The sequence below is a fragment of the Ochotona curzoniae genome, unplaced genomic scaffold (genome assembly GCF_017591425.1).
Source record: "Ochotona curzoniae isolate NIBS_2020 unplaced genomic scaffold, NIBS_Ocur_1.0 scaffold_1852, whole genome shotgun sequence".
In the NCBI taxonomy this organism is placed as follows: domain Eukaryota; kingdom Metazoa; phylum Chordata; class Mammalia; order Lagomorpha; family Ochotonidae; genus Ochotona; species Ochotona curzoniae.
The window spans coordinates 54,331,497-54,357,793 of record NW_024467087.1 but is presented as its reverse complement, the minus strand read 5'-3'; the positions used below and the strand labels follow the sequence as shown (position 1 = coordinate 54,357,793).

Here is a 26,297-nt window from a genome sequence, read left to right as displayed (position 1 = left end):
GATTTATAGGCAAACATTAAGCGTTTGTAAATTATTAATGAAAATTTTATTATGATTGCAAGTGATTTGAGAAGTAAAAACTTGTGAAGCTCTTTGCTATGTTGCACTGGGGATGAGTTCATTCTTTAAATGTTTCTTCTCCTTTTTCTGGCAAGGAGGTCTTCTTCTTGGGTACATAATTCATGCTGGACGAAGAATGCTTTCTAAATGTAGAGAGTCTTCTCCTAAAGTTCCCCCCTGAAAAGAAATATAGGAGGGGGTCAAAGCAACAATTTGATGCTGCCAGAGACAAGGTTATGACCACTGACTTCTGCATTCTAAGAACAGAATCACAGGGTTTTGTTGCATTGTGCAAAAAATGAAGGTGGATCGTGCGTTGAATATGATACGGCATGAAGCTGATTAAAAAGGCAGCTGTAACAATTATGATCATTCCTATAGCCTTTTTACGGCTTGACAGATTTTTCTTCATTGACTTTTTTAGCAAGGTCAAAATGATCATTGTGTAACAGACAATTATAATAACAAAAGGAATGATGAAGCCGATAAATAATGACACGTAATGTAAGATCATAACATGATTTTTAGCTTGACTGTTCTGTGGCGGCTCAAAGCACTTGGTATTGTTTTTCTCATCCTTGTAAGATTTGTTCATTAGAAATGGAGAACTGGCCAATATCACAAAAATCCAAATTCCAACACACACACACCTGGCTTTTTTGTGTGTGACCAAATTAATATTCTGGACAGGGAAAACAATTGCAACGCACCGGAAAAAACTCATGGCTGTCATAAAGAAGATGCTACAATAGAGATTGACATACAGGGCATAGGTGCTGAGGCGGCACAAAAAGTCTCCAAAGAACCAAATTCCCCTGTGAACATAGTAGACTACCCGCAGAGGCAGTGTGCACACACACAGAAGATCTGCTATTGCTAAGTTAATCATATAAACTTGGAAGGCTGATTTCTCATGATATGTTTTTATGAGGACATAGAGCACGAAACCATTTCCAAAGAAGCCCACAACGGAGATCATAGAGTATAAGGTGGAATACACTTGATTACGGAAGTCTTCAATAGCGCCAAGGCATGTATTATTACTGGCGGAAGACACTGTCAGATTTCCAGCTTGATCCATGTTTTTCTAGGAATTTTCACCTGGAGCCTATAACATACAATGGAATATAAAAGAAAGTTGTCAGTTTTTGATGCACCACAAATTATAGGAAGTACTAGCTTCATTTTATGGTGTCACTTTCTATGCTTTTTGACGGCAGCAGGAAGCAAGGATAGTAAGGCCATGAGGAGGGATTCAGGCACATCTTATCTCCAGGAGACAGGTTTGATTCCTCTATGCACCCAGACAATATGTTTGAGATAGTGTGGAGTAGTGATCTGTTTGGTGTTCCTTGAGATGCTCCTTTTATTTATGAAGGTGGGACTCAAGTCATTAATATGTAACAGGACAGATAATATTTGATGAAAATCTGAGTTTTGGCCTTTCATACAATTCCTGCTCCATGATTAGAGGTTAGAGAGGGACTGGCATTTGTAAGATGGAAAGATTGCTTCAGCGTGCAGGAACTGCCAGCAACAGAGGGGCCTGATCTTGCTCCTATATCATGGGTATAGAAACAGCTACGGAAGTGACTGTAGGTGGAATATGACCTCTCAGGTTTACAGCTCCTAAAAGTTATATTTGTTGTTGAGGATGTGTCATCTATGCATTCAGTTGTCCCAGATGTCCCAAGAACTGTTGGTATAATCTACAAAACATGAAAAGGAATAATTCTGAGACCAGAGAGAAAAATGAGATCACCATTCTTAACCTTTACATTTTTTTTTTTTCTAGTCACCTGCCTCTCTGATTGTCTCTGAATTCAGATGCAGTTGTGGAGGGATGGAAAACTGCCTGAAGTTAATCCAGTCTTTTTTGTTAGCCTTTTGTTAATTTTCTCCAAATTGGGCAATATTATTCTGTGAGGCACTAGATGGTGCTGTTGAGATTTTTGATACGGACTTTCCTTTTTCTGGCTTTATTGAGGTATAATTGACAAAAGTTGCATGTACTTGATATATGTGCACGATGTAATGTACAATGTGATGGCTTGACATACATATGCATTGTGAAATAGTTACCACAATCATTTCACAATGCGATGATTTACCTAGGTGTACATTGTGAAATGAATATCATAGTCTAATTAATTAACTCATCACTGAATTTTTTGTGTCCCTTAGCAAATTTGAAGCATAAAATAAATTGCTATTAACTGTAGTCATCATGTTGCACATTGGATCCCATAATTTATTCATCGTGTAAGTGAAGGTTTATGGCGTTTGAACATCTCCCAGGCTCCTGAATCGTTTTTCTACCTTTTGTTTCATATTGTCTTGCAAACAACCACACATTAAAGGCATTAGATAATTACTAGCAGCCCTTTGCACCACCATCAGTCCTCAAGCCGTGTTGCTACAAACTCTTTCCAGAATGGCTTTCCACACATTCACTGTATCTTCCAAATAGCTCATGATATTGTTTTAAAATCTTCATCATATGACTGAATTATTATTGAATCTGAAGCTAAATTAATTAGAATTTGGCATATAGCTCAGAGTCAAAGACATTTTAGTCATTACTTACCTACCTGGGTTTCCAGTTTGACCTTGTTTTTGGTTTATGGCAACATGTTTAAGGAGCAGAATTTTCTTCATTTTATCTCAGAATTTCTTATTTTCAACAAGAGTCAGATAGAATATCTAATCAGCCTGATTATCAAAAATAGAAGTTCTCTTGTTGTTCGTCTCTTTTGAAAAAATGTTTTATTTTTACTCTGTGATTATAAAATAATATGTAATTATGAAAAGGTTTAGAAATGATAAAATACTTTAAAACCATCCATAAACTCAGAACGAAGAGAGAGTTAAGTACTGGTAACCATCTGGTGCGTGTTTTGTTATCTGCATAGTATGTGTGTTTGTATAAATATCTCTGTGTGTTTCATCTGATTTGTATTATGCTGTATTTACCAGTTTATAATCTGGCTTTTACTTACTTATAATATTTCATGGATTTTTCTCATGTCAATTTCTCTACAGCTCCCAAACAGCAACAACCCCCTCCAAAAAACTCCAAAACCCCCAAATTCTTCCATTATTTCCGAATGCCTTCAGAAGGAACTACAGACTTATTGGTCTGTTCTTTAAACCTTACAGTTCCTTACAGTGATGGCAACTTCCCTTTCCCAGTTTATCTTTCACTTTTCCTCTTTGCAAACACTAGGAAGCAACTGTCCTACTATACCAGAAACATGCACCACAAATTTTATTACCTTCCTGTCTTTTTCTCACAATATTTCTTGTAGAAGTATGCTTTCCTTATCAATGCATCTGCAGTAACTACCCACCTTTCAGTCCAAATTGTACCTTCTTGACCAAACCTTCTCCTAGCCTGTGTTCAAAGCAATTTCTTTTTTGATATTCTAGGGGACTTTAATTCTGTTTTGCAAACCAATGATTTGTACAAATGTGTATGTTCTCTCTCCCAGGCGATCTGGTTGATATATAAGTAAGTATCCCATGCAGAGCAGCATAAGTGCTCAACGACTGTTCAGTGAGTAAGGAAATGAATGATAAAGCAAGTTATTTTTGAAGGTATCATTTATCATTTAAATCCTTTTGGAGTCATCTTTTTGTTCTCATATAATTTAAAATAATTCTGGTCTCAGAGCCTGAAGGTACTGTGTAAGTTGCTTCCTTGAGTATTAAAGAAAGTACTAAATCTGTAAGGTTAAAAAGTGCCTGCATTACTGACATAAAGTAATCATTTATTTGTGTTACATGTTCTAAATAAACTTGAAGTTAATCAGATTTGGAATTAAAGATGCCAGATGAAACTAAGTAACAGTAAAACATACAAAGAAACATATGACCTCTAATCCCATTTCTAAATTTCCCAGCACTTATAGAGGACTGAAATACACTTTCCCATAAATTTTGATATATAAGTTCAATTGTTTGTTTGTAACTAAATCAAATCAGCGACTTTTATTAGACCATAAAAAGAATAGTATAAAACTTTCAAGCCACTAGTGACTTCTAGAGGTCTCTGGATCATTTAGGACCATCCACTCATTTAATCAATGATGTCTTTATGTGTCTGAAACAGCATTTAATTCATTTATACTGCATTTACTGTGATCTTCCAATAATATGACTGCAACCTTGTGGGAACAGGAAATTCCTTTGGAAAGCTAAGATGAGTGTTAATGCAGAGGTGTGCGGGGGTAACAGCATTCAGACAGTATAGTGAAAGCTATCTTAGCATAAAATAAATGGGCCGTTAATTGATTAATAAAAAGCAAACAATAAACATGAATTGAGCCATATTTCAGTCCAAATGATGTCTACTTTGTTAAACTTTGCAACTTGAAAAGATAAGGCTCATCTTAAAAATGCAATCATACCTCCTTGTGGCACTGAAGTACCCTCCGCAAATATTCCTTCTCGTGATGGTTCGTGCTTCTTATGTTGTAATGTCAGAGGAAGGCCAAGACGAAATGCAAAGACTAAGGAGGAAGTCAACAATCATAGAAGTTCAGAGGGTCATGAGAACTTAGCAGTACTGAATAGTTACCCAGAGTGTATCCTGGGACTCAAAGTATTATTGAAAGATTCTGCATCGCCCTCTTTTTCTTTCATATTTACTGCTGTACCTAGAGATGAATTCAGCATTATCAAGTGTCTCTGTTTTATAAAATCACAGTATTTCCTCTATTTTACCTTGTAAACAACTTGTCGTAAAGTTCAAAGGGGAAAAATTAACCCTAAGTTAACTCTAACCTTCAGTTTGCGAGGAATTAAGGATTAGAACATCAAAATACGAAGTATCTTTGTATAGATGACTTAGGAACAGTTTTTCTTGTAGGAAGGATGGCTTAAAAAGATTCATTAAAATGGCATTATTACTGCTACTGCTACTTCTGACATATATGATGTACTTTCTGAGGTCAAGTATTTTATAACTTTATATAGGTAATTTTTAAAATGATGTATTTTATTTTTATTGATAAGTCAGAGAGGATGAGAGATAGAAAGGAAGAGTTTCCATCTGTGGATTCATTCTCCAAGTGGCTGCAACAGCAGGAGATGAGCCAACCTGAAGCCAGGAGCCCAGAGCTTCTTCCAGGTCTCCCATGTGGGTGCAGGGTCCCAAGGCTTTGGGCCGTCCTTGACTGCTTTCCCAGGCCACAAGCAGGGAGCTGGATGGGAAGCGGGGCTGCCGGGATTAGAACCGGCGCCCATATGGGATCCCAGCACTTGCAAGGTGAGGACTTTAGCTACTAGGCTACTGTGCCGGGCCTATATAGGTAACTTTTAATGAGTATGAGTTTTCTTTTCATCAGTTATCCAAGATTTTAACAAAGTGTAAAAATTCTAAAATAAATGAGGGAAGAATGACACTCTTTGCATCAACCAGGACACTTCTGAATTTTTGTCATTCTGTGAGTTTCCTGTATTTTCTGTTTCTTACTTCCTTGTTATATGAATAATTGCAAATATTGTCTCCTATTCTGTAAGTAGGTTCTTTATTTTGCCGATTATTTATTGTGCATAAGCTTTTTAGTTTGAAATAATCCTATGTCTATTTTGGTTTGTTTCTTGTGCTTTTGCAAAATCATTTTTAAAAAAAGTTGATTATCTATACTAATGCTTAGGAATGTTTGCCCTAGATTTTCTTCTGATAGTTTCATAGATCTTATTAGATCCTTAATCCATTTTAGTTGTTTTTATTTAAAACATTTATTTATTTTCATTGGAAAGTCAGATATACAGAGAAAAGGAGAGACAGAGAGGAAGGGCTTCTGTCCTATGATTCACTCCCCGAGCGGCCACAATGGCTGGAGCTGAGCCAATCCAAAGCCAGGAGCCAGGAGATCCTCTGGATTTCCCATGTGGGTGCAGAGCCCCAAGGCTTTGGGCCATCCTCACTGCTTTCCAAGGCTGCAAATAGGGAGCTGGATGGGAAGTGGGACTGCCAGGATTAGAACTGGCGGCCATATGGATCCCAGCACGTGCAAGGTGAGGACTTTAGCTGCTAGGCTACTGTGCCGAGTACTTGAATAGATTTTTCTAAAAAATTACATAAATTTTATTTATTTACTTGGAAGGCAGATTTATAGAAATGGAGGAGGGAGAGAGGGAGGGAGAGAGGAAGAAAGAAAGAAAAAGAGAAAGAGAGAGACAGGCAGAGAGAGAGACACACACATACAGAGAGAGATTGACATCTTTCACCTGCTAGTTCACTTTTCAAATGACTGTAATCGCCAGGAACCTGGAACTCCATCTGGATCATCCATGTGGGCAGCAGGGACCCAACCCAGGTATATGGGCCATTTTCCATTGCTTTCTTGGGTGTAGTTAGGACTTGTGTTGAAAGCAACTGGGACCTGAAAGAGCACCTATACTGGATGCTGGCATCACAGGTGGTGGCTTAACCCATTGCACTTTGATGCTGGTCCTGGGGTTGATTTATTGAGGAAATTTTCTGTCTTTAATGTATGCATGCGTTATGCTTTTCTTGAGACTCAGTTAGCTCTACATAAGAGAATTTATGTCCAAGTTCCCTATTCTGTTTCATTTATGTCAGTTTTATGCAGCTACTCTCCTATTTTGTATGTATTGGCATCAGGTATTGGGATGCCTTCTACTTTGTTTCTTTTCCTCAATGTGCTTTTGACCATTTGAGGTCCTCTGGTTCTACAGAAAAGTGTTTTTCTAAAAAACATTTTTATGAAGAATGGGGTCAGCACTTGCATTTCGATACAAGTTTAATTGCATTTGCAAATGCTTTGGGTAGTGTGGACATTTTAGCAATATTTATTTTTCCAATAACAAAGATGATCATTTTTCCTTCTTTGTGTTTCTTCTTCAGTTTATTAAGTGTTTTGTACTTTCATTGTGAGATCTTCCAACTTCCTTGGCTGAATTTGCTCTTGTATTTTTTTCGTAACTATTGTGAATGAGACTGCTGGTAGGGCTGCAGGTTGGTACAGCCTTTATGGAAACCAGTCTGGAGAACACTTAAACAACTCAAAATCTGCATACCATATGACCCAGCAATAGCACTCCTAGGAATATATCCAAAGCACCTGTTTCACGACAAACCAACATTCACCCCTATGTTCATAGCAGCACAATCAGTAATTGCAAAAACATGGAAGCAACCGAAATGCCCATCAGCAGAAGATTGGATAAGAAAGCTTTGGTTCATCTACTCCATGGAATACTACTCAGCTATTAAAAAAAACAAAATGCAGTTCTTTGTGGCTAAATGGGCCCAACTGGAAACTATAATGCTAAGGGAAATGAGCGAATCCCAAAAGGTTAGATACCACATGTTTGCCTTAATTTAACCTGTAATTTTTGTTTGTTTGTTTGTTTTTGAACCTGTCATTGATACTGTCTCAACCCATGTGTTTTGAAGAATTGAACTTGCATTATTTTTAACATATTGTTTACTCAATACTATGTCAATTAATTAAAAAAAATCTGTTGTTGATGTATGATGAAAATGCTGCTGACTTTTGTGTGTTTAATTTGTATCCTGCAACTTTAACAAATACATTTGTTTAGAAGCTCTAAGATATTTTTGCATTATTTTTAGATTTTCCTACATGGAGCATTGTGTCATCTGCAAACAGAGTTCATTTGACTTCTTTTCTCATTTGTATGCCTTTTCTTATTCTTGTGCAATTGCTCAAGGACTTCTATTATTATGTTCTATGAGATCATGAAAGGGGCCTTCTCATCTTGCTTCAGATCTTATAGGAAACACTTTCTGGTTTTCTGTACTAACTATGATGTCAACTGTGGCTTATTATGTTGAAGCATATTTCTTCTGTACCTGATTTGATCAGAGATTATTGTGAAACGATAGAATTTTACCAAACCCCCCCTTTTTTGTATCTGCTGAGATAGTCATATTGGTTTTGCCCTTCATACTGCTGATGTGATATTTGTGTTTTTCTTTTGCATAGGTTGAACTATTGTTGAATACCCAGGATAAGTCCACTTGATTATGGTGTATCATTTTCTTGATGTATTTTTGAATTTTAGTTGGTAATATTTTGCTGGGAATTTTTCTATTTATGTTCATCGAGGGTATTGATCTCTAATTTTCTTTTTCTGTCCTGTATTTCTCTGGTTTTTGCCCGAGATTGATATTGACTTCCACTGAATTTCAAAAAGTTCCCCCCTTCCAAGTTTTTAGAATAGTTTAAGGATTTAAGTTCTTTAATTATGCAGAAGAATTTAGCAATGAAGTGGTCTGATTATGTGTTATTCTTTGTTGGAAAACTTTCTTATGACTAATTCGATTTCATTATTGGTTGTTAATCTTTTTCAACTTTTTATCTTAATGCTTGAATTTTGATAGGATACATGTGTCTGAAAATTTTTCCACTTATCAGTTTGCTGTTTTTATAATTATTCCTTATATCCCATAATGGTTTCCTTTCCTTTAAAGCAATGTAATATTTTGTTTATATCTTCCTTGACAATTTTTTGTTGCTTTGTCACAGTTATCTCTGGTTGTTCAACTTAAATTTCAACATATGTTCCCACCCTGTTCCACTGGACTGACAAGTTAGTAAACAAGTGTATGCTTCTCGAATCTCAACTGAACTTGAACTATGGTTATGCAGCAAGGTGGAGGAATCCACTATGGGGGGAGGGTTGTGAGAGGGGTGGGGGGAATCCCCAGTGCCTATAAAACTGTATCACATAATACAATGTTAATAACAATAAAAAAAACAAGTGTATGCTTCTCCTGATGACTTAAAATGTTTTCATACGTTTTATGCATTGATTGATTTGAATAACCTGTTTTCTATATTAATTCAGTGATGACTTCCAAATTATACGAAACAATTGTATGAAGAAATATAATGAAAATGATAGAAATTTTATAAAACTGGGAGGCAAAAGATCTGAATCATATCATAGGCTCTGATGAACATTTAATTAATTTTGGGCAAGTCACTTCCTTTGTGTGACCTCTTCCTTGTTCCTTGGGAAGTATTTCTCCTCCTTAACGTGGACTATTTTAGATTCTTTGGGACCTTGCTAACCCAAATAACTCAATTTTTCCCAAGTATAAATGTTTAAAAAGATATTTCCATTATATCTGAGAAATATACACACAAGTGTGCACACAGGGAGAGAGAGAGAGAGAGAGAGAGAGAGAGAGAGAGAGAGATTCATCTACTGGTTCACTTCTTACATACCCACAACAGCCAGGTCCGAGACAGGCCAAATTTGTCAGTTCTAGGGTCCCAAATATTTGAACCATCATTAACTGCTTCTGCAGAATTGACATTAACAAGATTTTGGATCAGAAGCAGAGGGACCAAAACTTGGGCAGTCTTTAGAAGAAGAAAGGACAAAGAGCAATTTATTATCGTAGAGTGAGTCACATGAAAAAAATCAGAGTTATTTTTATACACAACTGTATGCCAAATGAAGGCCCTGTGAACAAGCCAATCAATAAGAAGTGTATGTCAGGATACTAAAAATAGCTTTCAAACTGAACTACTCAGTAAGAGGTAGCAAGCAGTAGCGTCTATAAAAGTCTCTGCTTGAGACTGAATGATTTAGTTTTACAGAATATTAGAGCTGAAAAAGCACTTGGAGAACTTTTTATCCAATTCACTCAACCTTCATGACCCAGAAAGATAAAATGATTGCTGAAAGTAATATGTGACAACAGAACCAGGATGTCTGACTCATAGTTCAGCGCTATTTTCACTACACCACACATTTAGGTTTCAGATTCCACAGGGCTTTTCACTAAACACTGACATATGACAAATCTGTATACTTGTGCAAGTAATGGCAGTGTTGTGCAGAGGACTGCACAAATGCCAAAAATTGATTCACTTCTTTGGTTTCCTTTTTGATTGCAACCCTGGAATACTTTTTACCAATTATTAGAAATGGAAATTTTCTTTTAAATTTGTATCCTTCTCTTTAGTTCAGTTTATTGTTATCACTTAATCTTCTTAATCATATCATTTCCCTCTCAAAGGTCTCCAGTGAACTATTAATTAAATTAAAACAGCTATTCAAGACCTCAAGAGAATTCCACCCTAATCTTACCGTTTTATGTTCACATTGTTTATTATAAAATGATTAGCTCCATCCTTCATTTGGCTTCTTTCCCTTTGCCCAGGTCATTTTTCCATGTATAAAGTGCCCTTTATTATCATCACTATCAGTTGTTATTTTAACCACCCACAAGACAATGCCATATCACTTTCTACATGAAAGCATTATTGTTCTGTGCACTATTGTGATACACTAGTTATATTAATGAAACCTCTTTTTTAAAAGATTTATTTGTTTGATTTATTTAAAAAGCACAGTTGCAAAGAAGGAGAGGGGCAGATAGAGGAAGGGTTTTTCATTTGTTGGTGCACGCCCCAAATGGCCTCAATGGCTAGGACTGGGCAAGACGAAAGTCAGGAGCTAGGAGCTTGTTCTAGATCTCTTACGTGGATGTATTAGCCCAAAGACATTGGTCATTTTCTGCTGCTTTTTCAGGCTCATTTTCAGAACTGGATCAGAAGTGGATTAGGTGGGACTCAAAAAAGTGCCCATATAAACAGTGCCTTTATCCATTATGTCAAAATGCTGGCCCCAAGCGAGTCTCTTAATATGTATCAATTCTGTTCTATATCTTTGGGAAACAAGATCAAACCCTCCCTCTATCTGTCTATCTAATCTAATCTAATCAATCAATCAATCAATCTATCTGTCATTATCATCATCTACCTATAAAACTATTAGAAGAAAATGCAGACATACTGATATGTTAACACATTTAATGCATTGAATTATTATAGATACTTCAATGGGAATACATAAATGATTCAGAAAGTAGAAATAGTAAAATTGTACTATTAGAAAAGGTCATGAAAGGTAGAAGGCTAGGGCAGATGGAAAGAAAAATTGTAGGCTAGAGAGAAAAACAGACAGAGCAAAGAAAGAGAGAGAGAGAGAAAGAGAGAGAGAGAAAACCGAGACTAGAAATCTTTGCCTTGCAGAGTTGTTCATAGTTCTTGTAGGACCTAAGGATCAATAATGTTCTTCAAGAATGACTTCACCCTAAATCCGAAGCTTGGACGACTCTGAATCATCCAACACAAGTAACAAAAATGAAACTTCAAATTAGCCTCCCAGGAAACAAAATCTGATTAAATGTGAAAAAAAAATTAAGACTACAAGGATCTAGTTCTTTGACATCTTTGAATTGAGACAATACATTTGAATTCCATTGATGAAACATTTAAATGATGACCTGAAGTAGTGTATAATAAACCTGATGCTGCAGAAAAATCAATTAAAAACAGAAAGTGGGCTTCAGAACGATCTGAATATCAAAGAAATTAAGACAGTGGGAAATAACATCATTGAATGTTTGTTGTGTCCATATAAAAGAAAAAGAAAGAATGGAAATATCAAATATCTTGGCATATTTAGGAATCAACTAAGAGTTTTAGATGGCTGAAATGTAAGATAAAAGATGTATGTAGAGGGCCCAGCACAAAGCCTAGCGGCTAAAGTCCTCACCTTGCACGTGCTGGAATCCCATTTGGGCGCCAGTTCTTTTTTTGTTTTGTTTTGTTTTTTTTAGCATAACAGGCAAACCACATTTTAATTTTTACACAAATATTCACATTTTAAATTTACCATTTGTTAACTCTTTTTTTAAAAAATTGTTATTAACATTGTATTATGTGATACAGTTTTATAGGCACTGGGGATTCCCCCTACCCCTCCCACAACCCTCCCCCCATAGTGGATTCCTCCACCTTGCTGCATAACCACAGTTCAAGTTCAGTTGAGATTCCTTCATTGCAAGCATATACCTAGCATAAAGTTCAGCATCTTATTGTCCAGATAAGTTCAGTGGCCTCTTGCGGAGACCTTCTCTGGTCTGAAGGTAGAGCTAACAGAGTAAAGTTTCGGTCAGTTGAAATGGGCGTTAGTTCTAAACCCGACAGCCCCGCTTCCCATCCAGCTCCCTGCTTATGACCTGGGAAAGCAGTCAAGGACGGCCCAAAGGCTTGGGGCCCTGCACCTGCATGGGAGACCTGGAAGAGGATCCAAGCTCCTGGCTTTGGATTGGTGCAGCACCAGCTGTTGTGGTCACTTGGGCAGTGAATCATTGGACGGGAGATCTTTCTCTCTGTCTCTCCTCCTCTCTATATATATCTGAATTTGCAATAAAAATAAATAAATCTTTTAAAAAGGATATATATATATATATATATATATATATATATATATATAAGCATGTGTGTGTGTGTGTGTGCCTGTTTGTATGTGATTGGACTATGGGTTATTTTTAGGTTGAAAAGAAATATAGGAACTAGATGATAAAGAGTCATGTATGACATTTCAAATCATAGGAGTTTTTCCTCTAGCAAATGCAGAGCGATTAAAAGATGCAGAATGTTAAAAAAAAATGTTGACACATAAAGGAAAGAGTAACTGTAGCTACAAAGATATAAGCTGCTCATTTCTGAGTGCTTGATTTTCTTGTTGATATAAGATATAATGATTTCTGCTGAGAAGAAGGGAGCTTTAGTATGGTTGAGCTCTTCTGAAGGAGGAAGGTTTGATTGGTGACCCTGAAGAATTGGAGAGGAAAAGGGACTGAAGTCATAATGGAAAATTTTAGAGTATGGATTTTAATGACTCAGTCTTCATGATTGTGTGATTTATTCCAGTACTTAGCAAGTAACTTGGGTGAAGGAGAAAAGAAATGTGAATGTTCAGATTGACCTATGACTGGAGGCCACAGAGCAAGTATTATGGGAGGACAATTGGATAAGGAAGTTAAGAGTGCTATAAAAATGGTTAAAAGTGAAATCATGTTTAATGCAATGGGAAAAACAGGAGAAAGAACAAGCGAAATTTCACTGAAATATAAAAATTGATGTGATATCAACAGGGAATTGAGAGAACTGAAAATCTAGGCACTGATGTCAGAGAGTTACACATTGAAATTAAAAATCTCAGTTCTGTGATGATAAGTAAGTCCCCAAGTGTGACAATGGAATGAGCAATCAAGGTGGAATATGAATGGGGATTATTCAAGATAAGAGGGTTGAGAAAATTTGAAATAATTTTGCTGTGTTACCAAGGTGATAGCAGGAGATGGGATAGAAAGGAGGACTGTCAGCCAAATGTCAAAACATTTAGTGAATTAGGAAAACATGCAAGGAAGTTGATGGTTTGATGCTATTGATTCAGATTAAAGGGTGACATGGTTGACTGATTTTTTTTTTTTTGGATTATTATGTGAATTGTTCTGTGTATAGAGCAGACAGCAGACTCTGAAAGTAGATACATTGTAAAAAAAAAAAATCAGGACCGAATTTCACTTAAGGCAGGAATAAGGCATAAGGCAGGAGAATTCAAGTTTAGGATGTAGGAGGAACTGTTAACAGTGGAAACAGAGTTCCAGAAGATACAGTGAGGAAGGGTAGAAAGTAGAAAGGTCCCATGTAGGGCAGGTGCTGTGGTGCAATAGGTTAATGCCCCTGGCTTTAATGGGCATCTGAGGAATGAACCAGTGGATGGAAAATAGTCTCTCCCTCTCTCTCTTCTACAAAAATACCAGAAACAGAAAGGGAAGCTATTAAAAAAAGAGTTAGGAGGGAGGAAGTGTAGGTGTTCTCAGAATGTTAGAACTTAGGAGAAAAGTTGATCAGTAAGGTTGATAGTTCAACTATACGTCTGCTTTCTACCTTTTTGAATAATTTGTGTGTTTGCGTAACTAATACCACTAGATTATAGATGTTTTGAGGGAAAGGTTTAGATCTAATTGATAGGAATAGTTTTCGCAGAACACAGCAAGGAGCACTACACTTGGCACCCAATATAGTTTATTATATTTACTTCTTATTTTTTTTTCTTTGTTGGAACTCTTGAAAATGTAGCAGAAATTTATCATTTATTCACTTATCTGAGAAAGGCCATATATAGAGAGGGAGAGATAGAAATCTTTCATCGGCTGGCTCATTACCTAAATGCCTGCAACAGCCAGCTCTGGGGCAGGCTGAAGTAAGGATCCCAAAATTACATCTGGATTAATCACATGGGTGGTAGGACCCAAAATATTTGGACCATCCTCTGCTGCATTCCCCAGGTACATTAGCAAGGAACTGAATGGGAACAGGAGAAGCTGGTACTTAAACCAGCACTCAGATATGGGATGCTAGTGTTAAAGGTGGCAACTTAACTCTCTGTGCCATAACACTGGGCTCAGTAACAAGATTGTTTTGAAAACATTCCATCAAAGAAAAAAAAAAGCACACAATTTGCTTTAGAGTTAAATTTAACCTTTCTGCTTGTCCCTTTTGTGTCGCTATACCAAAATATCCAAGTACAGGCACTTCACACAGAATAGGGATTTATTTGGTTTGTAATTTTAATGGTTAGAAAACCCAAGCAGCATGGTGTTGGCATCTGGTAAAGTCTCCCATGGATGTGTCACCATGTGATGAAGAAAAATGGGAAACGGCTTTGTGCAGAAGGGGCCAAGTAGATTGCTTTCCCTTAATGTGTTCTTACGATTAGAGAACTGGTCCTGTGAGAACTACATTAACCCCCTCCCAGGTTAGTGTCCCATGAACTATCACTTTCCACTAGCTACTGTTAACATTAGTGATCAGCCTTCCAGCATATGAGTACGAACCTTTGGGGAACAAACTATATCCAGCAAGCTTTTATATATGGCAACCAGAGTTTCATTTACTATAGATCAGTTGAAAGTGAACAGTAGGTTTAATCAGATTGCAAGTTTGTTAAAAGCAGAGATTATAGCCTTCATATAGTTTCCTTTAATTTGCTGCTAATCCTTATTTTCCCACACTTTCCTTCTATAGTGGTTAGCACAATACTTTGCATGTACAGTCAGAGTACAACGAATGGCTAATGGGCTAGTGAGTTTTTATGTCACTCTCTTTAAAGGAAATTATATTATTGATCCATGCTAGCAGAACATATTTTCTGTTATCTGAAGAACAGATGCCAGTTTGAGCCAGAAGCAGTCTTTGAAATCCTGTTCCAGCAGATCTTCACATGTGAAAAAAAACTGAAACCTGGGGATGGGTGGGATGACAATGACTTGCTCAAAAGTGCATAGCTAGTGACAGGACTGGGATGAGAACTCAGATGTTATGACCATCAGAGCGGTTCGGCCCCTGCACTGCTGTCCTCATGCTCACTCTACCTTTTGCTTTCATCAATAACATGCTTTGCAGCTGGTCACTCAAGAACATCACCAAGCCAAGATCTGCCAATGTTTAGTCCTCAGTTCTTAGATTTTTCCTTTTACTTGGAGAATTTAATAGCGTTTATGGTTTGAGGACAGTGTTAACTCATATGTGTCTCTCCCACACACTACTTGCTTTAAAATTAGTTTCAGTTTTAGCTTCCTGTTAGATTCCTCTATTTGGATCACTAGACCTTTTTTTCTTGCTTTTAAATGTTTACTTATTTATTTTCATCTACTTGAAAGGGAGAGAAAGAGAGTGAGTGAGTAAGAGAGAGAGAGATCCATTGGTTCATTTCCCAAAATATCTGCTTCTGGGGTAGGATTGGCCCAGGCTGAGGCCACGAGTCCAATGCTTACTTTACTGGTCCAATCATGTGTGAAGCAGTGGCACAATCACTTGAGCCATCATCTCTATCTCCCAAGAGCATTTTTTTTTTTTTTTTATAAAAAGCCGTATTGGAAGTGGAGTAACTAGGATTTGATGTGGTGTCCCAATAGGTGGTTTAATTTGTTGTGCCACAACATCTACCCTTCTTTTTGTTTTCTTTCCTTTTCTTAATTTCAATGTTTTTAAAATTAAGAAATAGGTATTTGGCACAGGGGTTAAGCTACTGCTTAGGACGCCTGCATCCCATGTTGGAGTGCTTCATGTCCTGGCTCAACTTTTTTTTTTAGATTTTAAAGTTTATTTATTTATTTAAAAGGTAGAGTTGGAGAGAGAGAGAGAGAGAATCTTTCATCTGCTGATTAACTTCCTAAATCATTGAAAATCCTGGGGCTAGGCCAGGCTGTAGCCAGGTGCCAAAAGATTCATTTGGATCTCCAACATGGTGTGCAGGAGTCCCAACATTTTGGCCATCTTCTGCTTTGCCCAGGCACATTAGCAGAGAACTCGATTGGAAGTGGAGCAGCCAGAATTTGATCCAGTGCCCATATGGGATGCTGATGTTACAGGCAACGACTTAACGTGTTGTGCCACAATGCCAGCCCCTGGCTCCATTTTGGACTCCAGTTTCCCACTTACTTTTGAGGTGCAGTAGGTGTTGGCTCAAGTGCTTGGGTCCCTGCCATCCAATACTCCTGGCTTCAGCCTGGCCCAACCCTGGATGTTGTGGGTATTTGGAGAGTTAGATAGCCAATGGGAGGTCTCTTTTTTGTCTCCCTGGTTTTTAAGTATAATGAAAATAAGCAAATATTTTAAAAAGCAACTGATTTTAAAAATTGACATTAATGATTTCCAGTCACTTAGGCATAGAATCTGGCAGTGGTCTTTAACTCCTCCCATCCCTTATCTTAAACTCCACCCATCCCTTGTGCCTTATCTTATCCTTCATCTTGTGTTCTGTTGATTTTTGTTTTGCATTACCTTCTGATCCTCCCTCTTTAACCAAATTAGTTCAGGATCCTTATCTTATCACTTTTAGTTGCTTAAATATCTCCAAGCTATGTATCTTCTTTTATTTTTATATGGCCAAAGAGATGAATATGGAAATTTTATTTTATAATAGATCTTCAGATGATTCATAGAAAATATGTGAAAAAAATGAAAAAAAAAGATTTCAAAAAATTTTTTGGGGGGGTCCCAACTAATTTATGTTTTCATTTTATTTTCCATGAAGTCAACTTGTACTTTAAGGTTCAAGTTGAAGTTGTCATTTCCTGTGAATGCACCCATGTGCATGGTTCTACTAACTTATTACAGTGATGAAATTATTCTTTTTTGCTTACATGTCTGCCACATCAATTTAGAAAGTGAGTCTGTACGGACAGCAGTTGTGGTTTATTTTCTTTCTCTTTCTTTCCTAATTAGGTAACATTGAAGAGTAGTTGTATTATTTCATGTGCTTTTAAGAATTTAAAATTTATATAAGGAAAACTAATTTTATGTACTTAATATAACAGTCTTAAGAGTATAATGATACTTCCCACCTTACAATCCTTTCCTCACACCCAACCTCCTTCCTTCTTCCTTTTTTTTTGAATTTTTACAAGGATATATTTAATTAACTTTATAATCACAAGCTTAATCCTCTACTAATTAAATAATTCAACAAATACTCAGAGAACAATTATTGTTTCTCAAAAATATTGACAAGGGCTATAAATGATAATCAAATCTCAAATTGTCAATCTTGCTCTTATACTTTATATTTTTGGATTTATATATTAATTACCACAAATCAGGGAAATATGTTTATCTTTTGGAGACTGACCTATTTCACTAAAAATCAAAGTTCAGGGGACCATAAATCATGGATGACCGTTTTAAAAATCACAAGAGCAGAAGGAAAAGGGGACATGGTGGGGGCAGACTGAATCCATACAAAGGCAAAGATGTTAAAAGAATGGAGTCATATGCAGTCTGTTAGTGTTAGAGGGGAGTTTCAATGTGTTCTAAGAGACTGATGAAAATCCAAGGATCCAAGGATGTGTATTTCTTATGGAATCTGGGTGACATTGGTAGTGGGTGTTTTCAAACTGAACCCAATAATAAAGTCTGCAGGATTAAATCAGTGCCAAGGGTCAGCTGTATGATTACATGAAGTTGAATGCCACCCCAAGACTCCCTTTACCTTTTGAATAAGTGCTAGTGTACATCCAGTGGTATGTGTATGCTGGGGGATTACCAATGGGGGAGTGGTGAAGAGAATAGGGTTGAGGCAGAAGAGGAATTTGGGAAAGTAAGACTCTGCCTTTTAAAACAGATAATGCCTCTATGTTTGCAGAACAGTGACAAGATGCAGGAAACTTAGATTTCATGAGGGTACAGTTCAGTGGGACTCCAGTTTTTTCAGGTCCACTCCAATGCTCTCTTTCCTCCTCTCCGTGCGGCCTATTATTGTAAAATGAAAAAAGATAATTGGTTTTTCATTCTATAAATCTGAGCTCAGAGAGGCTAGGGATAATCTAACATTGATCTTTTATTACAATAGGCACTCAATAATGTCTATTCAATGGATATATTAATGAATAGGAAAATCAACAAATGAGTGTGTTGTAAGCAAGTCAGCACTACAAAAATACACATCTTTGTCATGCTCCTTCTTACACACACAAAGCCCAGTTTAGCTTCCTTTTAACTTCCTTTTGATATCTACCTTGACCATCTCTCTCTTGGAACCTCTGTTTATCATCTTTGTCAACAAATGACAGTCAATACTTTACATTTTACTTTTTAATATGCAGAAATCTTGTTTTCAAAAGTAAATTGTGAACCCCTCTAGTGCATGAAAGGAACTATGTTTTTTTTCTTTTTCCTGGTCTCTGTTATTTCAAAATCTATCTCATTATAGTGCTTTAAACACAGAAATGTATATAATAAATGTTTATTGAGTGACTGGGTACTTTTGACTAGAGAAAATCTACTTACCCTTTATGGGGATTTAATCTATAAACAACTAGGCTTGTAGTAATGATCCAAGCGGCTTCCCTGTGTGATAATAAAAGATCCCGGGGTAGAGGATCAAAAAATGCTGCCGTCACTGTACCCCTGCAATTCTAATAAGTAACTTTCTTAATTGGTGTTTTAACCAATATGCTTAGTAGCATTCTTACTGGTATTAAAAACTACAGGGAAGCTGAAAGTGCATAAGAGATAGCTCTCAGATATTTCTTCAGTAGTAGCTTATTCTCCTTAAGGTAAGAACAAGTAATCGTGCTGCTCTGTTACCAGACAGCTGGAATCCAAACAGAGAACACTGTGAAGTTCAAAATACCTTAGACCACGGCTTTCAGAGAAGAGTGACAAAGAGCATCCACTTGCATAATACTATGCTACAAATATTTTAGCCTATGCAATCAGAATAAAATATCTCATAAGGCCAAATTTAAGGGGAAATGAAAGTTACAGAAAAGCGATAGATATCTTGAAGACTGCATGAGTATGGGTGTGGATGCTAGAGGGAACATATTTCCACCTTTAGTTTGGGTTATACAAATATGTTACAGAAAGCACTAGCATTTTGAGCTTCTTATAAAGTTCTAACTATAAAGCTTATCATCCTCTAGGAATAACTGTGAGTCTCTACTTAATTATCAGCGATGTTGAATCCCCTGAAGCTCTGAGGCCATTGATCACAGCCTAGAAAGGCCTACCTTTAACTCCTGGAAATTTGTTTACACTTTTTAATAATACTAATTATACATATTTATGGACTACAGTGTGACATTTCAATATATGCATATGATATGTTCTGATCTTGGAAGCAAGATCTCTAGGGGATATTTTCTAGGATATTGCTTTTTTACTGAAGACTCCTTTGCTTAAGTTGGAATTTAAATTTGGATAAAGCACAAAGGGCAACCAATTTAGAATGAAGAACAGTTTTTGTGTTTTCTGAGGCCTGCAACTTTCCTAGGAACTTTGGAATAAGTATGTAAGACGTAACAGAGATGTTTGAGCAGTGTTATTATTACAATTCCACTTTGAATACCAGAAGGACAATTATGCAAAAACAAAGGCTCTTAATCTGATAGATATATAACTTGGGCATCTCAAAATGTGATCCCAAACTGGGTATTCTTTTTTAGGGAAAAGAGATTAATGAATAAAGAAGAAAGTCTGAAAGAGGGGACACCACATCCAAATTTTGCTTCCTTTTCCATTGCTTTTATTTAAATAGCAGCTCAAATGTCTGGGTTGTATTGATTCCACAAGCACTTTAAGTAAGTAATATAACAGGTTTTTATGCATTAAAAGGATAACCACCTATGGGCTTAAATGTCAAGGCCCTATACTTACCTTCCTGTTTTGTTTCTTTCTCCTTGTTTGTATAAAGGCCTTTCTCTGATTACCTTATCCCAAGACTTTAAAAAACTTTTTTTTTTTCACATATGTATCCGCACAATCCAGAGGAAAGATTGGTGGGACACAAAGAAGGGAGGGGTTGGCATGGGATGAACTGTATGGGATAGAATTTTGAGTTCTGTTTTTTTTCCTGAGATGTGAGTTTTGTTTTTTATTCTACTACCCTATGATGAATTGTCAATTAAAGACCTAAATGACAATTGTTTGAATGTGGTTTAGTACTGTGGTTTATAACATCAATGAATGGATTTAAGACAAATGTGTTTATTTACTCAGGTTAATAATCTTCTTTGTTTCCTTTTTGTGTAGACTTATGGGTCCACTGGGCTTCTTAGCAGTTCTATTTTCACAGTGCAAATCAAAAAGTGACACTCTGACTCATAAATTCATCTCTTTTATAGAATTGATCATCATGAATATTTCCTCAGGATTTTTTAAAATGGGATCTCTGTTTCACTGGCTCTAAAATTATATTGTGTAGATATCCATACGGCCTGAATCCCAAATAGCACCAGAGTTCAGGATAACAGTGATTCAGGTGTTACATTTATGGGCGAGAAGACATGAACTATACATATCTATGCATAATCATATCTGCAGCTGAGTAAGTGGCTTTATGATGGAGTAGTGTAAATATATCGCACTCACAACTCAGTGTAAAAATATATTTTGATTTTTAGCAGTTAATCCTAAAAACTGATGGTTTAATTTCCATTCAAAAGGTTTATAGGAAATGCATATAGTGAAAAAACTATGCAGAGATTTCAAATAATTTTTGTATATATGAGAGACAGGCAGACAGACACAGAAAGAGAGAGAGGAGAGAGAGAAAGACTATCCACTAGTCTACTCCAAAACTCCCACAATGGCCAAGATTAGGCGGGGGCAAAACTGCAATGTGGGAGCTCAGTCTTGGTCTCTTACATGGATGGCAGGGACCCATCCACTTGAACTTGTGACTCCCAGGATCCACATTAATAAGAAACTAGAGCCAGGAGCCAGAACTGGGACTTAACTCCAGGTACTTCAATATGGGACAAATGCATTTTAACAGTCAGTGTCTTAGATCTTAGATACTAGAGGAAGTGCTTGCACCAGTTTATCTTTTATCTATGCTCTTATTATTATTTTTTTTTTTTATTGGAAAGGCGGATATACAGAGAGGAGAGACAGAGAGGAAGATCTTCCATCCGATGATTCACTCCCCAAGTGAGCGCAACGGGCTGATACTATGCCGGTCCGAAGCCAGGAGCCTCTTCCGGGTCTCCCACGCGGGTGCAGGGTCCCAAAGCTTTGGGCCGTCCTCGACTGCTTTCCCAGGCCACAGGCAGGGAGCTGGAAGGGAAGCGGGGCTGCTGGGATTAGAACCGGCGCCCATATGGGATCCCGAGCGGGCATGCAAGGTGAGGACCTTTAACCACTTGTGCCACCGCGCCGGGCCCTATCTATGCTCTTTTTAAAATGCCCTTATAATAAGCAATGAATATAGGTTAATAGCATGTTCACAAAAAAGAAAACTTCTACGTACTACTCTTTTTTTTTTTCAAACTTTTAAAAAGTTATCCATTTTTATTGGAAAGGCAGGCATACAGAGAGGAAGAGAGACAGAGAGGGAGGTCTTTCATCTGATGATTCACTCCCCAAGTGGCCACAATGGCTGGAGCCAATTTGATTCAAAGCCAGGAGCCAGGAGCCTCCCATGGGTCTCTCATGTGGATGCAGGGTTCCAAGGCCCTGGGCCATTCTAGACTGCCCTCCTTCCCTCCTACTCCCAGCCACAAGCAGGGTGCTGGGTTGGAGGCAGGACTGCAGGGATTAGAATATGAGCCCATACAGAATCAAGGCGCGTGCAAGGGTGAGGATTCCAGCTTCCAGGCTACTGTGCCAGCCCCCTAAGTACTACTCTTAAGTATTTTGCTTCTTTCAGAATTCCCGTTGAGGTATGCACAAGTATTGCAAGACTAGTGGCCTAGGAGTGTAGTGTAGGGAGCAGAAGGTAGCTTGTCATACTACTTTCACCCACAGTCAGTTTTGTTATGTTTTATGCTCCTGGAATGAGTAGGCTATAAGCAAAACCTTTTTGGTGGTTTGTATTTTTAAGCTGTTTTTGTATTTATTTGAATTCATTTGGAAAATATTCCTATAATCTCATACTGTATTTGATACATGAGGAAACTGAGAAATACTGATGATCTTGTTAGAGAGCATGCAGATGAATGATTGTGAAAGCAAGTATGAGCTCCCAGTTATCCAGGCCTTGATCTTTTCTTGTTGAAATCTGTAATGGGGCCAACACAGTGCTGTTATCTAAGCCTGCTCCCTGCTTATGACCTGGAAAAACATCAGATAATGGCTCATGCTCTTCAATTCTTGTACTCATGTGCAAGACCTGAATGAAGTTTCTGGTTCCTGGCTTCAGTCTGGCTCTTTTGACTTTGTGGGGAGTGAACCAGCAGATGGAATATCTCTCTCTTTCTCTCTTTGTAACTCTGCTTTTCCAATAAAAATAAATCTTATAAAATAAATCTACAAAACAAGGTAGTATATAGCATTGTTAGGTTGTTAAGAATTTATGGCAGTTTAAGCTGGAGAACAACTTGAAGAAAAAGTTCCTGGTGCTGGCTTCTGCTAGAATAGCTTACAATTGATTGAATGCTTGTGATGCAATTGAGGGACTGTGCTATTGTTGGGTGGGTAAGTTGAAAGAATAAATAACTCAGCACCTTCATTCCAGACTCTTGATAGTTTTTGAGGAGGAAAAGAATTATATTTATGTGGCTGTCATTTCTGTGCATCTCTTTGCTCTTTTCTGAAAGTATAAGCCCTGCCCGAGTTTCAATCCTTGGCCATCTTTTTATTTGTTTCCCTTAAACTAAACTGTCTTTATGGTCTTGGTTATTCTACTATTCAATATACAAGTTTGCTCTCCATCTTATTGGTAACTTACATTTAAGGACATTCCTTCGTAACTACCCATCAGGTATTTGCCCTTGGAATTTTTCCTACTACCTCAAATATAATCAGTCAATACCAGAACTCATTATGTTCCACAATCTCCACTGCCATCCTCAAGTTACCTATTCCTTTGAACAGTACTAACGTCACTGCCAAGATTCCACAGTTACAACATTTCAGAGGCATCACCGATTTATTCCTCTCCTATGCTGCCTGCATCTAAACACTTACCAACTTCCATCTATTTTTAAGTGTCTGTTAAATTTCTCCTCATTCCACTTCTACCTTCTCTAATCTACCGGAAGTCCCATTAACTTGCATGCTTTAAACGGTATTTCTGTTTTCAACTTTTCCTAAATGTGGTCAAGTTGATAATTTTTCAGATCCATCTACTAAAAATGTTTTTCCACTATGTCCTCATTTAAAGACGGTTGCTAGTCACCCATTAGAAAGTGCCTAAAATTAAATGTCTAATAGTCTTGCCTCAAATTTCTATTCAACTTTATTTTTAGTCAGTTCCTACCACAATCCCAGAGCAGGCTCCTTGCTCCTTGGTGTGCCCTAAAGGTTACTATATTCCCTTCCTGTTACAATATACTGCTGACATTGTAGCTGTAACTAGAATCCAGTTTAAACAATGCTTACTGGCCACCAACTATGTGGATGGCAAATGTGCTCAATATAGTTCTGAATTCTAGGTCTATCTCATTCTGGTGTCCTCTGTGAACTCTTCTTCATTTACCCTGTTCCACTGCAGTCTTTTTTCCCTAAACCCCTTTGTCATTAAGAAAATGACATCAGTTTTACATCTTGTAGGTCTCATAGTTTTGCATCTTGTAGGTCTTGCGTCCCTATCAATAGTGTCAACATTGTAAGGACAGAGGCCATGTCTTACCTTACTTCATGCCACATTCTATTATTGAGCTTGATTAACACTTGCCTAATTCAATTATAGTGAACTTGAGATGTTTTAATAAGAACATGGGAAACAACAAAATGAGTCAAAGTAGAATGCCATATAGAGCTATGTTAATTGGGCAGTTATGATAGTTATCCTTTGTGGCATCAGGTCCACAAGGTTGGGTATGTGTCTCAAGAATAAATGTCTTTAGTTTAATGTCTCTTATTATCAGCCAATGGTATTGTAAAGGCACAGTTACAATTTTCGGTACCATGGAAGTATTTTGCTTTTATCTCAGAGATTCTAAATGCATCAAATGCTTTATTAAGTCTAGGAGAGAGAAAGTAGTGGAAAATGAGAATTGATGAATCTGGTTTAAGAAGATGCTAACACACTAGGTTCAGCCTAGACATAATCTGCAAACTTTCTTTGGCCTACTGTTCTGAGTTCCCCGACATTTTATTTACAGGAATTGATTATAAGGTATAGTCAATATTTAGGGGACTTTGGAAATAGTCTTTTTTAAAGGAGATAAATGTAAATATGGCAACCTGAAAGCATCTATTTACTATGCAGGCACAGACAGCTTTTAATTCTAATAGGACCTTTAAGAGTAAAACAAAAACAGATAATATTTGAAATGATTATAACTTGTTATAACAGTTATCGAAAACAAACTTGCTTCAAAACAAATTTCAGCAATATCTATAAATACAAGTCTATTGAATTTTATAATACAGTGTAAAACATAAATATTTTTGTATTTAAAATAATAAACAGACAAGTTCATGTTTAGTTACATTTTTTTTTCTAGGAATCACCTGCTGGTATTGTGGCCTCTGTCTAGGTTTCAAAATAACGAAAACACTTGAAAGCAGAACTACGAACTGAGGATGGGGACTCCCAATTGTTTACCCATCAGTACAACCTTCTTGTTAAGCATATAATGCTTCTGGTGAAAGATTCTTATTAAAATGTATGAATTTTGGCTCTGTAAACCTGATCTATGTCAGACATGTATAAGGTACTAAATAGAGCTTGCAATTTCTTTATGTTCATTTATGGTTGAGAGAAATTTATTTTGTATTCAGAACCAGCCAATTTCTAGTTGCAGAGTGTTTTTCAAGAATATTTCTTAATATCTCTGTGTTCATTTCCTCAATTGTAAAAGAGATGGAGTAATACTTACCCTGTTTAAGTTACAGGATGTTGAGAGGTTCAAGTGGAATATGATTGCAAAACCACCCTGTGAATGCAGCAGATTATTCCTCTGTTTGGTTTCCCTTCAAAAGTCACCATGTACTTTGTCTCTATATTGAAAGAAACTACCATTACATTACAGCAACTTCACTGAGCCCTTAAGACAGGATTTTAAAATATGTCTTACAGTTCCAACTTAATTACAAAGGTGTTGGAAACTTGGGGAGTGGCTCCTTGTTATTTTGCCAAATTGAGCACTGAGCAGTATTTGTTGACTGATTAGACTGTAAAACTTCTGGCCAAGAAATAAAGCAGAAACAACCCATGCTGGCAGCCTAATTTAAAGCAACCAAAGCATACTAGTTATCCCCAAACTCCTGGACATATTCTAAAACCTTTAATCAACAGAATCTTACTATATATGCTTCTGGTCCTAGCAGTGAATCACCAAATTTCCTTACCTGCTGTATGTAGTTTATGGTCTTTCTGTGCTCGCTCTCAGAAGCAAGATCCAAGTCTTTAATAAATCCACTCTACCAGTCCTTCGGAGAGTCAACCTTCTTTAACAAGCTGCAGAGTGAATCTGGATACTCTAAATGGTCTTAGCAGCATACTGCATGCACAGAAGGTCTGTTATTTGAGCAAACTTCCTTGCCAAAATGGGTTGCTGCTGTTTTCAAGAAGGGAGAGGGAAGGACACATTTGCTAGCCAAAACATACAGAGTCTTCTTCCTCTTTCAGATTAGTCCTCAAACTGTTTAAAGTGTACAGAGTTTGGCTTCTGTGGTACAAAAATGGGTGGGGGAAGAGAGGGAGGAAGAATAGAAACTGGAGATTTTAAGATTGTGTGTATAATTGAGCTTTTATCTCTGGTTTCAGCATTAGAATCCTCAGGAGATCATGCAGCTGCTCTGAGATGGGAAGCAGGGACAAGTATACTCTGCCAAACTTAGTTTTCTCTGATTTTTATGATTGTAAGGAGTGGCTAAATTGTTTGTAGGTGGAGAAACAATAATCCTACTAGTATTTGGTAATATATCTGGCATTATGTGAAACTTGATCTTAAGTCCCATAAATTTCAC

The 26,297-nt window shown here is 37.1% G+C and overlaps 1 protein-coding gene across 6 annotated transcripts; it reads right to left on the bottom strand.

The window, feature by feature from the left end:
* CYSLTR1 (cysteinyl leukotriene receptor 1) lies at positions 1-25,972 on the bottom strand. 6 transcript variants are annotated; one of them, XM_040999513.1, is made up of 5 exons: positions 25,677-25,972; positions 25,205-25,325; positions 4,470-4,571; positions 2,652-2,772; positions 1-1,168 (listed from the first exon to the last, which is right to left on the bottom strand). In XM_040999513.1, the coding sequence occupies exon 5, from the start codon at positions 1,139-1,141 to the stop codon at positions 119-121; it is 1,023 nt and encodes a 340-aa protein (XP_040855447.1). In that variant the 5' UTR covers positions 1,142-1,168; positions 2,652-2,772; positions 4,470-4,571; positions 25,205-25,325; positions 25,677-25,972; the 3' UTR covers positions 1-118. The 6 variants fall into 6 exon arrangements, with proteins under 6 accessions (XP_040855447.1, XP_040855450.1, XP_040855451.1 ...); XM_040999515.1 differs by lacking the exon at positions 2,652-2,772 and having other exon boundaries at positions 2-1,168; positions 25,205-25,340; XM_040999512.1 differs by lacking the exon at positions 2,652-2,772 and having other exon boundaries at positions 2-1,168.
* Positions 25,973-26,297: the final 325 nt, after the last annotated feature.